This window comes from Clavelina lepadiformis, chromosome 1 (assembly GCF_947623445.1).
Source record: "Clavelina lepadiformis chromosome 1, kaClaLepa1.1, whole genome shotgun sequence".
Taxonomy (NCBI): domain Eukaryota; kingdom Metazoa; phylum Chordata; class Ascidiacea; order Aplousobranchia; family Clavelinidae; genus Clavelina; species Clavelina lepadiformis.
This window is the reverse complement of record NC_135240.1, coordinates 6,823,719-6,840,276: the sequence shown is the minus strand read 5'-3', so window position 1 is coordinate 6,840,276 and position 16,558 is coordinate 6,823,719. Positions and strand designations below refer to the sequence as shown.

Sequence of the window (16,558 nt, the reverse complement as noted above, 5' to 3'; positions counted from 1 at the left end):
GTGCTTAGGGTTTAGAGATGCTAAGAAAAGAGTTTAGGATCGTGCTGCCTATGACTGTGGAGGAGTACCAGACTGCTCAACTTTGGTCAACCGCGGAAGCGAGCAAAAACGAAACAGGTGGCGGAGAAGGGGTAGAGATGGTATGTAACGAGCCGTATGAGAAAGATGGTGAAAGGGGGCAATACACTAAGAAATTATACCATCTTGAATCTCGTGTTCCTGCTTTTGTACGATTATTGGCACCAAAAGGTTCGCTTAGTGCATTAGAAGAAGCTTGGAATGCTTACCCTAAATGTAGGACTGAAATCACCAACCCTGGCTACATGAAAGACAATTTCAGAGTTACCCTTCAGACTTTGCATCTTCCTGACCTAGGCACGTCTGAAAACGTTCACAAATTACCACCAAACGAGTGGAAAAAAACAGAAGTCATAAAAATAGACATCGTAAACGATCACATCAGTCGTGGAGATTATCGTGCAGAGTTTGACCCGAAATTGTTTAAATCTCATAAAGCAAATAGGGGACCGTTCGGATCACACTGGATTGAGCAGCTAAAAGCACAAAAAGAAATATCTGATAGAGAGGAAAACAACCCTGGTGCTGAGAAGACAGCTTACATGTGTGCTTACAAGCTGGTTTCATGCAAGTTTAAATGGTGGGGATTGCAAACGAGGGTTGAAGCGTTGATATTGAGGCAACAGCGAAGGCTCTTTACCACATTCCATCGCCAGGTTGTTTGTTGGATGGATAATTGGTTCGGTATGACCATGGAAGATATAAGGAAGTTGGAAGAAGAGACCAAAAGAGATTTAGAAACAATGCGCCGAACTGGAAACATAAAGGGTATGGTGATGGAAGCAGAGTGAATGTTTCTTAGACATGTTTTCTTTTTGATTTTTTTCTGTTTGAACGAGTGCTAAAAGAAAGCAACCAGAATACATGAACATTTTATTTGATAACATTTGACGGTGGAATTAAAGTAATTTCTATTGCAGTTATAGAATGTTTACTTATCCCAACAAAAACAAACGGTTTTTGGAAACATCATATTCATAATGGCATAAACCAGTGATTCCCAAACTGTGTGCCGCCACAGATTCTCAGGTGTGCCGCGAATCTTTTTGGGATTTTGGAAAAGAACTGTATAAATATTTAAAATAAGGCATGCAGACAAGCAAATGCGACTTTAAAGCTTTCTAACTGCTTCAATAGCTGATAAATTAGCACCTGTGACGATGAAACCAATTATGGCATTGCCGATAGAGTAGGGTAATTTTTTAAAGCAACTTTTCTTCTCTTGCAAGTGTGCCGCGAGCGTTTTATAATTTTTCTAGTGTGCCACAAGCTGAAAAAGTTTGGGAACCACTGGCAGAAACTGTACAGGCCTATTGTTAACATTGGGCGTCTGTTTTAGAAAAGTTCTTTTCAAAGCCCTACTTGTACATATGCTTGAGGAATTATGAAAGAAGCTGTGCTATTACAGGATGTAGGATAATTATGCACTTTTTACGTATTTTACACTTTTAAATCTATGCCATTTGTACAATAGCAGCATCATTATTCATTGCACATTTATATATATATGAGTATTTATTGTTTTCTTGTGATGGGGTCTTAATATTTTTACAATCCAAAATGATATCAAACAAACATCTTTATACGACTGTGACTTAACTAGACCAAACCCAATGTTTTAACATCTTCCTTCTGTATATTAAATGGAATGTTTTTGTGTTATGAGTATGACGATAATTTGTTTTTTATGCTAGAGTTTGATAGTTTCATAGCCTGGAATTCTTCATATAATGGTACGTCTTTAGTTTCGTGTTTTATCATATGCTGTGCTGTGTTGTAGATTGTGTTTCTTTTACTGTTTAAATTAACACAGAAAACTTGCCTTACCTCTAGTTGGCCTTTATATTTTTATACGCTTTTTATATAAGTTGCACATTTTGTACTCATAGCTGTTACCACTATGCTTTTTTGCACGCATTTTTAACAAAACCATCTCGATATTTGCCTGTGATTTTATACGATTATTGTGTAAACTGTGCCATCATTGAACTTAACTTCATATGTTTTGTCATAAGCTTCTGAACAGAATTTATTTTAGGCGCCATCATCTACTATAAAGTATACAATTAATTAATTATCAATCATGATCCTGTCTAAATTTATTCCACAATCTTCAAATTAAAAACCCTTTTAATCGTTGACTTTTGGATCCTGCAAATATATGACATTTGCGCTGTAGTTGAAATACTATATTTCTAAATTCTGAACTCCTAAATTGTGCCATTCTGTGAAACTTAAAACACCCAATGAACATGGTTAAGCTTTTCCATCGATGTAATTTTACTAGCATTGATGCTGTGTGCCCTAAATGTGTAGTAGCTGTGTGTAATAAATATGCAATAAAATAACAAGGATTTGTTACTTTAGGGACACTGTCCAAGAAGACTGTCAAAGATTTGATTGTGTCATAGGGAAAGATTGTTTGCCACTTGGCCCTTATATTTGAGATACTCAGTTAGTCCATGATGCCCATTTTGATTTCGTGTTCTTATGAAGTGCTCAGATTAGGCGATGGGAAATCCCCGGAATGTAACAAAAGATGTGAATGACGCAATCTTAGTCAACGTCCCGGAACCGCTGACTGCGCGCAATTGAACAAGTTTTTTGTGTTCTTTTATCCAATGTATTCGTTGCTGCTACCAGCACCTTACTAACACCAATACAACGACAAATCAACACAAAGGTATTGCACGAACATGATCAATGCTTAGTATGACATCCCAGGCTGAGAAGATGAAATAAAACAAACTTGGCCTAAAACTCTGTCCAATTTCCAAAATACACACAATAAAGTTAAATAGACAAACATAGCATGGACTTTGTTACATTGAGCGCTGTAGTTGATGTTCAACTTAACCTATGTGAATACGATTTGTAATTCTGTTACAGCGCTATTATTTCTATGGTTCGAGTTGGCAGGAAATTATGACGTCACGAGTTTATTATTGTGGGATCAATCCTGTCGTGATAAGGGAATACGTCATTAAGCAATGATTCACAAAAGGTTATGTTACGTAACTGTGGTTTACATTAAAAACGTGAATAAGAGAGAACGCAAAAGTGTCACACATACGACGATATCTTAAACAGAACAGCGTGTAAAGTTGTTTGGTAAGATTTTCTGGCGATTTCAATTGCACTTGTTGACAACTACAAGCAACTAGCATTGACACGGGCAATACATGGAACGCGAGTTACGTGAAATAATCGTTGTGATAAAATGACAGCTAGCTTCATAGCGACTTTTTAACGGGTTAATCGATGGAAGGAAATAAAAACATGTGTTAACAATTTTCTATATGAAATGACTTAATTCGACGAATATGATGTTGGCGTTGAAGGCTGGCCATCGATGGAACTGATAGAGGCAGTTGACATCTGGCGTTCTACAGCGTGGCGGTTTCGAAGTCGTGCCACAGATTCAGCGATGTTGTGCTTTCGCTCGAAGAACTCACACAAAGCTGGCTCGGTGAGAACGGACGCCAAGAACTGCTCGAACGAAACGGACCATCCTTCGTCGTCGAAGATACGCGTACCGAATGACGTCACAATGCCTCGCATTTTTAAAGGTGATTTTTCGAACCCTCTGGCCTCCGCAACATCGGCGATGGACGCGTTGCCGGCGTCTGCCTCGACCGAAGTCGAAGACGTAGTTTCGGGCGCTAAACTGAGAGTTATATCGGATACGGTGTCCGCGCACTCATTGACTTTATCTGAAAATGTTTCCGATGAAATTTCCTCCGCGGCGTTGGAAACTTCCTTCACCCGCACAAATTTATCCGACCCGTTGCTGGCGTAACCATCCGATGTGTCGCTCGTGATCTGGTAGTTGGAAACCTGCACGAAATCGCTGCTCGTCGCAACGGATGACGCCGGAGACGACTTTTCCTCCTCCAACGGCACGATCTTAATCGGCACCGCCGACACCGGCGTGGTTTCAGCGCCACCTGTGGTGTTATTGCTGTTTGCTGAGTTGGATTTTGTGGTCTTGAATTGCTTACCTACCTATAAAAATATTTTGGCAAGATTAGGATTGATATCTTGGTGCCATTGCATCGAATTTTAAGTGAAAGTATGGTTCAATGTTATGAGAGACGATATTATGTTGGTCTTGTGACAACTTTGAGTAATATTTGCTGCAAAGAAACCCAACCAAACAGTAAACGCAGTTACCCGAAACGGTACCAGCGAGTCCAGTCTGTGTTACTGTTTGTATTTATTCAATCATCCAGGCTAAATCCTGTTTTTGAAACTTTACCATAACCTATGTGTAAAGACTAAATTGAGCTTATTGAAAATGTCAGCCTCGCAGCCATCTAATTGGCTCTTCACCAACAAAAATCGATTAGAGGTGACCTGAATTGCCTTATTCCGGGTTACCTCGGGTTAAGTTGAAATAAAAATGACGCAATAAAGATAATTTAGTTGCGTAATAATTTAAAAGGATGACGCAATCATCCAGCGTTTTAAAAAGATTAAAAATAAAAAACTAAACGTTCGAGATAGAACCAATTTTCCTTTGTACTGCCATCCAGGTATCCAATCGCCCTACAAATGTTTACAAAATAAAGCGCGTGGAAAATTTCCCAAATCCAATTGCTGCATTCCGCACAGTACGGCATGATATTGATGAAGAGGTGACGTATGGCTCATGCATGGTTATTTACATTGCACTGTTAAATCCTTTATGCGCGTAATTATCTAGTCCCCAGATTATCACGGGTGGTAGCCGGTATAAAGCGTCAATTCAGAAAATTCCAACGATTGACGATATCTACGTGTCGACCTTTACGCAAACATAAACCACATTGCATATGTAAGACCCATGCCAATGAATGCCAACAAGCATCACGCCGTACCAGGTTAATTAATAACCGATCTGCACAAGCGGTTTGTGACATATCTACCACGCAATAAATACGCCACGTGGAACTTGCGACTCATTGGATGTACAAATAAATTAAAAATTATTTACGTGAAATATTTAGTGAATGCAGGAACTACATACTGCTTGAAATGAGAAATTTAAACTAGTTTGCAGTTTACACCGATTAATCGTTTAATCGGGTTGTAATTTTAAAATTCATTGTAAACTTAATAAACGTCGCCATTGTTCTAAAACAGCGTGGTCCAACTGCAGGCCCGCGGGCCAAAGTTGGCCCGCGAGCACCGATTTTTTGGCCCGCGAACTGATAGTCAGCTTTGATAGTCGCTATTGTCGAGGAAGAACCTCGACCGCAGATGTCACATTGATCAGCATTTAATAGCTAAATTTTGAACTATTCTAATTTCAGTTCTAATTTCACATTTCTTCAGTTCAAATTTAAAAACATTGGCCCGCAAGATAAAAAAATTTTCTGATTTTGGCCCGCGATGAAAAGAAGTTGGACCACGCTGTTCTAAAATAATAATATCGGATCTAAAATTCTAATTCCTTTTGACGCACTACTACTAAGTTATAATCAACATATTAAACATATCGACATTAAACCAATCAACCTATTATAAAATGCAGTCGATTATAACGATGGTCAATTCGCATTATTGTACGCTCGCTATTTCCGCTACCGCTTCGTTATTTAACTACAAAGACGCCATTATCAACTTCAAGGACAAAAGACATCCAAAGTAGGATTAAAGCATACATCGGTAGCTGGGTGGAAAATTTTAGCGATTTCATGGAATCAGAATTTTAACGGGTTCGGTTTTATTGCTACAAGGTTTGGTTCATGACAACGTTTATGCGGTGGCAAAAAAGCACGAATGCTTGTTGTATTTCGTGCTGTCCGCCAGATATCTAGCACAAATTTTGTTATATCAACAACTGCAAGTGCATAAAAGCGATAACCACGAAATTGCACCCACCAGCATAAATTGTTTGTTGTGCTTTTTTTTAACTGGTTTAGCGGTAAAAATTACTTTGTAAAGCTGGCGATAATTTACAGTTTAAGTGATAGTTTAAGTAATGTTAAAACATCACGTTTGTGTCTTTACTTGTTCTAACAACCCAATCACAGTGACAGCACATCTACACAGCATCGTAAGTTTATAGTACGCTTGGAGTAGCTTTACCTCGCCCATTTGTAGGATGAGTGAAGCCACCTTTGCTATGGCAGGATAAAGCTCTTGTTCTCTAGGATCGTCACGGAAGATGCTGTACATCGTCTTGCAGAGCTGGATAAACTGATCCTGTATAAAAAGTGTATTATCAAACCCAATGATAACATTACATTGAAGAACCTGTTTTATTTCGTTACCAGTAGCGTTAGCTGATACGTTAGGTATTGACGTTAAAGACTTTAGCGTTTAATAACTAGCATCAAACATCGTTAACCTCTCTTTTTCCAACATTATAATCGTGCTTTTTATGCGCTAGGTTGAATATGAAATGAATTTGAGAATATAAGTTTATACATTATCCACACATCATGCACAATGGATGCACTATGACTCGGCAAAGGCTTATGAAAGAATCTGAATCGAGTCAGCTTTTTAAAGACTTGACCTTAGTCTTTGCTGAAAAGACTTCAGTTGTCAGTATCAAAATTTTATTTATATTGGCGTGATTCATGCAACCATTTTAATTAACCCGCCACTAAATCGTATTCTTAGCTAAGAAGAAGTTCTTTAAAAATTGCTTCTCAACATACCAGGTTTCATAAGACGCGTCATAACTAAGTAAGATTAGACACACGATCGAATGTTACAAGGATTTGCCATACTGCTTATCGTCAACATCAACGCAGTGTAAAAAAGAACACAGGACTACCACAACATTAGTGACTTTGCTGTGACTCAGTCTGTGTAATGATAATGACACTTTCACATGACTAGAATTTGACTTGCTCTTTAGGCAACTTGAATTGTGTCGCCAGTTTGCAACGATAAAGATGAGTTAACATCCCTGAATGACGACGCAGTATTTTGGTAGTAAATCTCATCACACATAAGAGCATGAGCTGCAAGGGTCAAGGCCAGTTCCATACTAACCTGACTTAAATGTGGGAGATCTTTCATGGATACTTTATCCGACTTTTCTTTTGTGTACTTGGCAAGATAATAGTTATAATCTTTCACCTCGTCAGCAGTTTCTGCTGGTGTCTCATCTGAAGTGAGATTTGTTTCGTACTCGCTGCTCCCACCTACCAACAAACAAACATAGCAATATAACTGTGTGGCGAGTAGTAACGAAGTGTTGTGTTTCACGAGGGAGATTCCATGTTATAGGGGAATTTATTAAAATTGATTCTTTAACAAAAAAGAGAGTAGGGTCATGTTGAAAAAAGCATGTAACGTGAATTACTCAAGTTTCACACTAAAACTTAAAGTTAGTAAAAACCTTGTGTTCCTTCCGACTGCACTGATGTAAGTGACAATGAAGTTGGACGATCCAACTCGTGGCTTTCCAAATTTGTCGACTCATTCACTTCTTCACAATCTGTCACTTCTGCAGGCTTTAATTCGATATCATTGGTTGAAGTTAACGGAGGTTGATCAGAAGACGAGTCTTGCGTTTTTTCCGACTTGTTCGTGATGCCTCCCGCATCACCAAAAGCTGGGGTGACCACTTTGCTCTCTTTCATCTGCTGATCCGCTTTCTCCGTGGAGAAGTAATTTTCGACCGCTCGCACAGTGATGAGCTCATTGTCGATGATGATGTCATCTGCGTCGAAGCGTTTGAGATCATATCCGGACACTGAGGTCAAGTTGAATGGAGATTCAAGACCCTTCTTGTTTTTTTCTGCCGAAAAGTAGAAGCTGGTGAGATAAAGATATCAGGATTTTGATCATATCATTTGATCAAATGTGACCATATCCTAGAAAGGATTGAACACACAACAAAAGCAAAGAGCGTTTCAAGAATAATGATAAAAGCTAACTAAAAACACTTATAACTGAGTGCCAATTAATAGTAATAACATAATAGTAATTCTAAATCATCTAGATCTAGATCAATAAACGTTTTCATTGTCAACTGAAACCACGTAAAACAACACACAACGTGATGCAAGAAATGGTATTACCTGCGTCATCTTCTGTGCCATGGAAATAGTGATCAGCTTCAACACCAAGTTCTGCATCCTCTTCATCCAGGAGAGAAGGGAGAGCAGGAGGAAGATGGAGACGGTAAAGAAGAGAGAGCTTCTGCTGGGGATCCGCTCGGCAGATCACTGCGAGTGTCAACGCAAAATCCTGGCAGAAATGAAAGTCGCCATATACAGTAGTTTGTTGTTTTGAAAATATCAGGTTCACGCTGCACGCAAAGATATATAAATGATCAAAATTTTTTCGTAGCATCTTACGCTTACCTTAAAACTCATCAGTTTTTCTCCGTTTTTGACACAAAGACGGAAAACCTGATCTGCTAATTTGTCAGTGGCAGTGCCATCACACCACGGGCATAAAGCAAGGAAGAGCAATCTGTCAAAGAGAGGCAAAACGATTGTCTTGCGTCGTTTCATTGTGTGTTAAAGTAAAAAGCAATATGACGGCACTGGCAATTCCACTGCGTCGGCTTAACCTAACATCTGTGCTAGTAGCAGGTTGTAGTAGCAAGGCAATGAAGTATGAAGAGTAATCAATTTATACCGACACCAACTGACCTGAACTGATCAACGTCAGCTTTGTATTGTTCTTGTTGTGGCTTCGATGGGTCGTGGATGTTGTTGTCCACTGCTGTACCACTTGCCCCCCAGTATGTCCTACGTACAATTTACACTGGTCATGTTGAGCAAGATGCATGAGTGTTAAAAATAAAGCTCTCATCGATACTTCAGCTGGAAGTAACTGGGTTTCGCATGCTTGACACCAATCACCAGTTAACGTTAGCGGGTTTGCAATCGCACGCACGACAATACCAACGAGAAAGGAAAGAATGCGACAAAGTGAAAGCTGGTTAATATATACTGTAATGAAATTTACTTGGTGAGATTTTCTTCTTTAAAAAGCAGAAACAAATCTTTGAGTTCCTCATCGGAGAATTTAGTCTCGCTCTGCAAAGCTTTGACAACTGTTCTTGTGGTTGCATCTTCAAGTCTTTGTACAACCTACAGTTTAATTGAGAACAATGTAGTCTCTGAATTATGATTATGCAGCAATGTTTGTTCACTGATAAGAAGTATTGCTTTTTTTGAAGTCAGACAACTGTTGCATTGTGGAAAAACTTTGACCAAGTGCCGTTGTAGAAAATATGAAGCAAGAATTAAAGTATGATGACCATGTCACTTAGCATGAATGCCCAAACGCAATAGCACAGCGAGTACGAGAGCACAAAACACGAAGAAGAAAACTGATCATATTAAAAGAAGATTGATTTTTACATGGATAGTCATTTTTACCAAAATAGTGACAAAAAGCGACTGAACAAAAGTCTTCATGTCCGTGGTTGTAATTAGCAGCTTCCAACTACACTTCCATTATAACAGATTTGGTTCAATGCAAAGTATAAATGTGGCAATTACGGCATTTTTAACAGTAACAATCCACATTCCTTACCGTCATCCTCTGTTTAAATCTCATGTTTTCGATTGTTTCGGCACTGATCTGTGTGTAGTGAGAGTAGGCGTTGGTCAGCAGCTCAGATATGTCAATAGGTGGCGCTGGGGAGGTGGGAGGGGACACAAAGACCTGAAGTATCAAATGATACGAAGTCAAAATTTTTTTAAATAGGCAGGTTCATGAGTCAAGCAACAATCAAGAAAGAATATGGCAAAGAATTATAATCAAATTAATAAATAATCACAGAAGGAAATATTGTAAACAAAGCAAGTTAACTAAACTAACAGTTAAGCGTTATGATCAACCAGGGTTTACGAAAAAATGATTAAATATCCTCTTCTATAACCTTATTAAACAGAAGAGTCGAACAAAATGTTCGAAGAGTCGTACCTGTGAGGAATGAGTAAAGGTGGGCACTCTTGTGTCACGATTTCCTACTTTGTCTAGATAAGATGCGAGAATAGTCATCGCTTCACCATCATCGTTGCATTTCAGTAATTGCTCCTTGAAGGATTTAAAAATGTTAGTATTAAAATGTGAAATCTTAGATACAGAGTGAGGCATAAGCTTAAAATTGACAGAAGTTTACAGATTAAAAACATCATGGGAAACACGGATAACTTGAGGTTTTTAATTTTGTACCTCATTTGCCTTTAGTATGCACAGTGCTATTTGGAAAACAACTCGAGCACCATCGAAGAAAAAAGCATCAACAACACGGACAGCAGAATCAAACGGCATAGAGCACAGGAAGAGGGTGAGAAACCAGGAAAGGGTGACGGTACGGACCACTCCAAGCGACTCCAGCTTCTCATGGATACGAGGAAGATAGATCTTTGTGAGATCATCAAAGACTCCCTGGCGATTTAAAGATCAATCGGTAAATTTCATTTCACCAATCGGCTCAAATCTTAACACCATATCGTTAAATAAGTTACACCTCGCCGTGTGGTTAAGTAATATGTTGTTGGGTTTTGAGCAAATATTTAAACTTCGAGATGAGAAAAGTCCCCACCTGGTCAACAAGAGCACCGACCACCCTCGTGTTGTAATAATCTGGGAGTAATCGCTCACAGAGGGAGACAAGGAGCCAAAATGCCTCCTCTTCTGTTGCATAGAGCAGCATCACCGATGTCACAATATTCATCGCCTTCAAAGAAAAATTTGAATATGTAAATGTAGCATTTAGTAGAAGGTAATTGTTGAAAGTTACGACCAAATTGCGAAACAAACAACGGCTCCAAAATGAAAGTTATTCAGTTTTCAATTTTCCTTTTGATGGTACAACCATTGTTGTTAGCAATATATTGCTATTAAATCAGGTGAAACATTCTACATTAAAAGCTCAACAAACATATAAGCTTACTGACTCAATTTGCATTTGCTATGGTAGTGGGCATTTCCTATTTCACTGACCACATTTTTAATGCAAAAAAATAAATAAGTTTCACAGAAAAACCTAACGATGTTAAGGAAGTCGCTGGAACGTTCACGTTGTCGTAAAACCAAAGTATATTAATTGTTGTCACACATATGTAGAAAAATCTGTATTCTAGTAAGAAGAGACGAAGAAGCCAAGTAGCATTCTAAACTCACCTGACAGTATCCTATGCTGGGATTACGAAAAGCATAGGCAGTTAAGACTCGGCGCAGGGCGTCAATTCCTCTTTTTGACTGGAATGCCGGGTGTTCTGGCAATGATCGATGCAAGTCTCTTTCTACGAGGAGATCACCAAAGTCAGATATTTTACAAAACGCTACCAATCAATTTCACATAAAGTGAGAAATTAAAAAGAGTTAAAAGAAAACAATCAGCCACGTAAAAATCTATGCTTTTGCATCTTGCATTTTTCAAAGTCACCAAAATAGTATTCACAAGATAAGGGAAATCATATTTTTTTACCTATTTCATCAGTGGCCAGGGTTGACTTTCCGGTAGACTCTTCAACCAGGGATTGGTAATAACCTTCATGGTTTGCCATTTCATTGATGGCGCCGGAATAAATCATCCATATCTCACCACGGAGACTGTCAGGAACGCCCTGCAAGAAAAAAAAATTCCATGGTAGCCTAGTGTTTGACTCTAATAACAATATGGTTATAATCTAATCATACAATACCTCAAGGTTCTCTCGTAAAACAGACATAATATAGTTTACTAGATACAGGATGGCTTTCACTGTGCTAAGATTGAAAGTCGCTAGCTAAAGCTACAACCATCGCATGTTATGTTTCTAAGCTGGCTAATACCTCGTGTTGCTGAGTTAACGACGGAGTCACTTGTTTAAGAGAAGGGTATTCGATCACCAGCATATCGGAGCGTTTTTTATTGATTAGATAACAAGAATCTTACGCCAGCATTTACCTTCATTACAAGCTCCCTGGTTTTGGGCGTGCGATACATGCACACCCCTCGACCATATTCTGAGAAGTGAATACTCCAAAGATGCTTCTTTACTGTTTCTTTGGCATCGATGTCATTCGGATCTCGTCTATAGAAAAACAATTACGGTGACAAGTCTTTATTAGGGTTGTGCCACGAGAATGGTTTGTGTGAACCCGAATACAATAAAGGTCAATCCAAATAAATCCCGAATCTATTCGTATCAGCACCAAATGATAAAATTCTATCAAAAAGCTGCCAAATCTTGCTTGTAACGTGACTTAATTGCTAAAAATTAATGATTAAATGGCAAATTGAGTTTTAAGCGAAATCCTTCAGTAAAACATTTTCAGTAAGAAATGTTGACTCTACTTTAGATAAGCCAGGAAAATAGAGCACTGCAGCATCATTATAGAACAGTCGATAAATTTGTAAGTAGTATTGTATTCGGGTTCGGGTTCACCATTGTTAGCAATTGTGTTCGTCCAAATCTTCCAAAAAGGCGATATTCGGTGAATCTATTCCAGTTTGGGCTCGTATTAGCTCAGCCCTACTATTTATACATAAAAGACTTTCAATAAATCCGTAGCAAAATGGAACACCACAAATTATGAAAAAGTTGCAGTTGTGTGACAGTGACAAGCTGTTGAATAGAATCGATACCTGCTGAAAACTGTTGCCAGTGCTGGTTGTAATTCAATCACATTATTACTTTCATCATTTCCTTCTGAAGAGTCACTTGGATCTGAAACTATCTGTTACAGAACAATTGAATATTTACACGTGATCAACTGACCCTACTACCACATATTAATAAGTATACATCAATAGGATGTCAGGCCGATGATGTAATATTCTTGCAAATCATTAGCACAATTATGATGTAATAACATTAAAGATTATAAGTAACAAACACAAAAACAACAACAAACTGCAAATAGTAATGGTGATGACGATAATGCTCACAATTTAGCATAACTTTTTTGACTGGTTATAAGGCTTGTTTTTGTTTGAACAATATGAAAATGAAGCAATTTCTATTTGAGTATGGATGTAAATTTTTCATACGTGCAATTACATGTGAGGGCATTTTCGAGGGAACTAGTCTAGACATAATTAACAAAAATTACTAATTAGTAAACAAAAAACATTATACAGTATTATTGATAAATGTTAGACAATATATAACGCAATCTGATATGAACATGACAAAGATTAAAACAGCATGTAACGCTTGGGCAAGAAAATAATAATATGGTCTAGTTTATAATATTTATTTGAAAAATAGATTTATATTGAAAAAAAAATAATTAAATACATTTCACTAATCAGTGATCAAATGAAACAATTTTACCTTTTTAGTATCCGAGTTTGGGGTTGAACAGGATGATTTCTTGAAGCTTTGATGTTTTGTTTTCGACAAGAAATCAGAAATAAGATTGAGAAGATAATCGCGGTCATGCAAGTTGCCAAACAGGAATGTCATCTTGCCCCTGCCACCCAAACAAAGATACAAAAACAAGAACACATAAAAATACGCGTGGAGTTAAAAATATAAACACCTGCAGATTAACTCACATACATCATGATTTATGTCGTATGATGATTCAGCATAGTTTAGCCAATAATAAAATTATGTTATACTGTATCAAGTGGAACACATATTACATGAAGACTTACATTATAATTTGAAAAGGATTTTAATCACAAAACAAACAAATGTTCGACTACCTGGTACTGATAGATATGGGGAATGGTAACACATTGGAACTGTCAGCTTTCTCCACAATATTCACTTCTCTCATTGGGATGACCAGATGAACTACTTCTTGAAATTGTCTTCATGTGAAACATTAAATTAAGTCTGCATTAGACTAACTGATTAAGCTTCATCAGCAACAGACATTGACAGATCATAAAAATATTAAGAACATTAATCTTAAACAAAAGAGTTTGGTATATATATGTCGGCTGAAGATTTTTAAAAGTAAACCACATAAAAAAAAAACTTGGCAAGTTTTCTGAGTGGACAAATGCCATGTTCTTACGCAGTGAAACACATGTAGTTGTGAGAAAGAAAAAGATTTCCCCAGATATGTTTTTTCTCATATGCAGCCCATAAAGTGCATTGGATGTGGCCGTCCAATCGTTCATTCTTTGGTAAACGGAAAAGAAATCGATATTTTTCACTGCGAGCCCTGGCATCAAGATCTCTTTTCAAAGTGAACACCTAAAATGGCGACGTAATAAAAATAAACTGCGTATGTGCATGTATATTGACAGGAGCATTGCTTACAGAAACAAAAGCTGGGAAATGGGCGGTTCAACTACATACACTTATGTGACAATAAGAACCAAACCATGTTTAGCAGAATGTATGGCCAACGAACTGGCTATAATAGAAAACGGACGAACCTTTTTCTTTTTCCGGTTACGACTGCGTTTGCTTGAGTTACGAGAGGTTGTTTCAACTGTGCCACGGTCCTTGAGACTAAAGTCTTCTTCAAAAGTTTCTCGATCAAGCAATTGGCGTATTGCAATATTTGCTAGTTGTGTCATGAGGTTGTGTGTTTCGCTTATATTCATAAACATAGAAAACACATAACTGTCTTCTCTGGTTGTGACGTTTATACTTTCAGGTACAAGCATCGTATTATTTTTCTCCATTTTTGTAACATCCACCCAACTGGAAAAACAAAATACTAGCTACACAGGGATTATATCAATAACAACAAAAAGTAAATTATACATTATATGTAATAAAATTTAACTGGCATGCAACTGTTACATCTAAACAACAAATAAACATTTTGCAAAGACATAGGAGTTATATATCATACAATATATCCAAAATAGCACTGAAGCTACCACTACCCAAGCAATCACTCACCGAATTATGAGCTTCGCTTCTTTACCAAGCAGAAATGAATAGAAGCATAAATGGTTGACACTGAGATATAACCAGCCTTGTCTTGGAACTTTTCTCTTCCAGTAACTGCATGAGTAATAGTTTACCAATTTTTCTTCGTCGGGCATTCCAAACAGACGGCGGAATTTTATCGACGCCTCTTTGAACTTTTTACTATTGTTGCCTTCATTGGACTAAAAATGAAATTCAGCCATAAATCGAAGCGTTATGACATCACCAGTACTACAATAAACATGTATATTATTACTCTCAAGAGAATAATCCAAATAAGACAAACAGCAGTTCTCATACCGCAGGTCTTCCCTGAGTTGCAACCAGACTCTCAATCTTTCCCAGTAAGAAATCAGTGGCATCATCTTCAGATTCAAAAGAAGACAAAGTTTTCATCAAATTTTGTTCTAACCATTCCCATTTGGAAAATATGTCACGTTTGGAAGTTCCTTCAAAAAACATTCATAGAAACACATAACACCAATGTGCAAATAAGTTAAGAATGAGTTTTACATTATGACTGATATTTTAGTTTTTCAATTGCAGTTTACAGTGCTTTTAAATGTTACAGGTGTTAAGTCATTTATCAACCACTACTATGAAAACATACCAGTAGCAATTTGAAAGCTAATTTCAGAAGTTGGAGTTTGATGCAAAATTCGATAGGGTGAAACTTTTGCACTCGAATCTAAAACTGTGTCCAAGGTATTTACAAGAATTGAACTCAAGCCTCTGTCACCGTGACCTTTACGTCTTTGCAGAATGAAGAATGTGTTTTCTCGTTCGGTAACCCACAGTGCATTCGCCAACAGGACTTCATGTGGTTTCATCCACATTTTGCAGATAACAGTTTATACTTACAAAAAAACAGTGGGTTTATTCGCATCTAACTGATGTTTTTTTAAGTGTCCTACATTGTACGTATCAAACGCCCAAGCCAAATATCTGTAAAAAATTTACCAAGTGATTATGTCAGACAATTTTAAGTAGTTCAAACAACTAGGCCTAGCCAAAACTGGAAAGTTTGCAAGCAACCTGACAAATTTTTAATTTACGCAATATTTCATTAGATGAATTTGATCTTTTCCAATCAGCTAGAATTTAAGAAATATGAAATTTTGCAAGTGCAGTGAAAACTCAAAAGTGATGTAGTGCAAAGAAGTTTCCATACTTTGTTTTATAGATAAATAGGAGTTAAAATGTTAGGTCCACCTATAGACTCTGCAATTACGTCGATAACTTATCAGACGGTATAAAAAGAAAGCGAAGTGAGGTCTGGAGCAAAAATAGAAGCAAAAAGTTTAACTTTAATGCACAAATCTAGTCCCCTTTCTCTTATGCACACGATGTTTATCAAAAGAACTTATTTTTGTTTGCTATATAAGAGCTTTAAAATAGCCTAGTTCATCTTCTTCAGCCTCTATGGAAAAGAATTCAGTGCGAAAACCAGCGCGTTGATTGGCATGGAATACATTTATAAGAGGTTGGCAGCAATGGATGTAACAAAACATTTAAAACTGAATGGAAAAGATGATTAGGCGACACTAATTAATAAAATGAGAAATGGCATACCACATAGTTTATCAATAAAAGGTGAGAAATTGAGGATTTTACAAAATACTTTCAACACCGCAAGTTTGTGGAAAGAGGTTTACAAAATATCATATTTAATCTCTTAA

At 37.4% G+C, this 16,558-nt stretch overlaps 2 protein-coding genes across 2 annotated transcripts; one reads left to right on the top strand and one right to left on the bottom strand.

Moving 5' to 3' along the window:
• Window positions 1–2,429, top strand: LOC143464914 (phosphatidylinositol transfer protein alpha isoform-like). Its single transcript, XM_076962969.1, has one exon. The coding sequence runs from the start codon at window positions 18–20 to the stop codon at window positions 867–869; it is 852 nt and encodes a 283-aa protein (XP_076819084.1). The 5' UTR covers window positions 1–17; the 3' UTR covers window positions 870–2,429.
• A 238-nt stretch (window positions 2,430–2,667) lies between these two features.
• LOC143464906 (TBC1 domain family member 9-like) lies at window positions 2,668–15,820 on the bottom strand. The gene is made up of 23 exons (XM_076962954.1): window positions 15,490–15,820; window positions 15,180–15,328; window positions 14,850–15,061; window positions 14,375–14,645; window positions 14,008–14,189; window positions 13,691–13,798; window positions 13,314–13,452; window positions 12,623–12,714; window positions 11,942–12,068; window positions 11,480–11,618; window positions 11,173–11,294; window positions 10,592–10,726; window positions 10,219–10,434; window positions 9,967–10,080; window positions 9,574–9,705; window positions 9,001–9,125; window positions 8,682–8,780; window positions 8,388–8,499; window positions 8,103–8,271; window positions 7,418–7,819; window positions 7,069–7,220; window positions 6,151–6,267; window positions 2,668–4,083 (listed from the first exon to the last, which is right to left on the bottom strand). The coding sequence occupies exons 1-23, from the start codon at window positions 15,713–15,715 to the stop codon at window positions 3,388–3,390; spliced, it is 4,236 nt and encodes a 1,411-aa protein (XP_076819069.1). The 5' UTR covers window positions 15,716–15,820; the 3' UTR covers window positions 2,668–3,387.
• Between the last annotated feature and the right edge of the window lie 738 nt (window positions 15,821–16,558).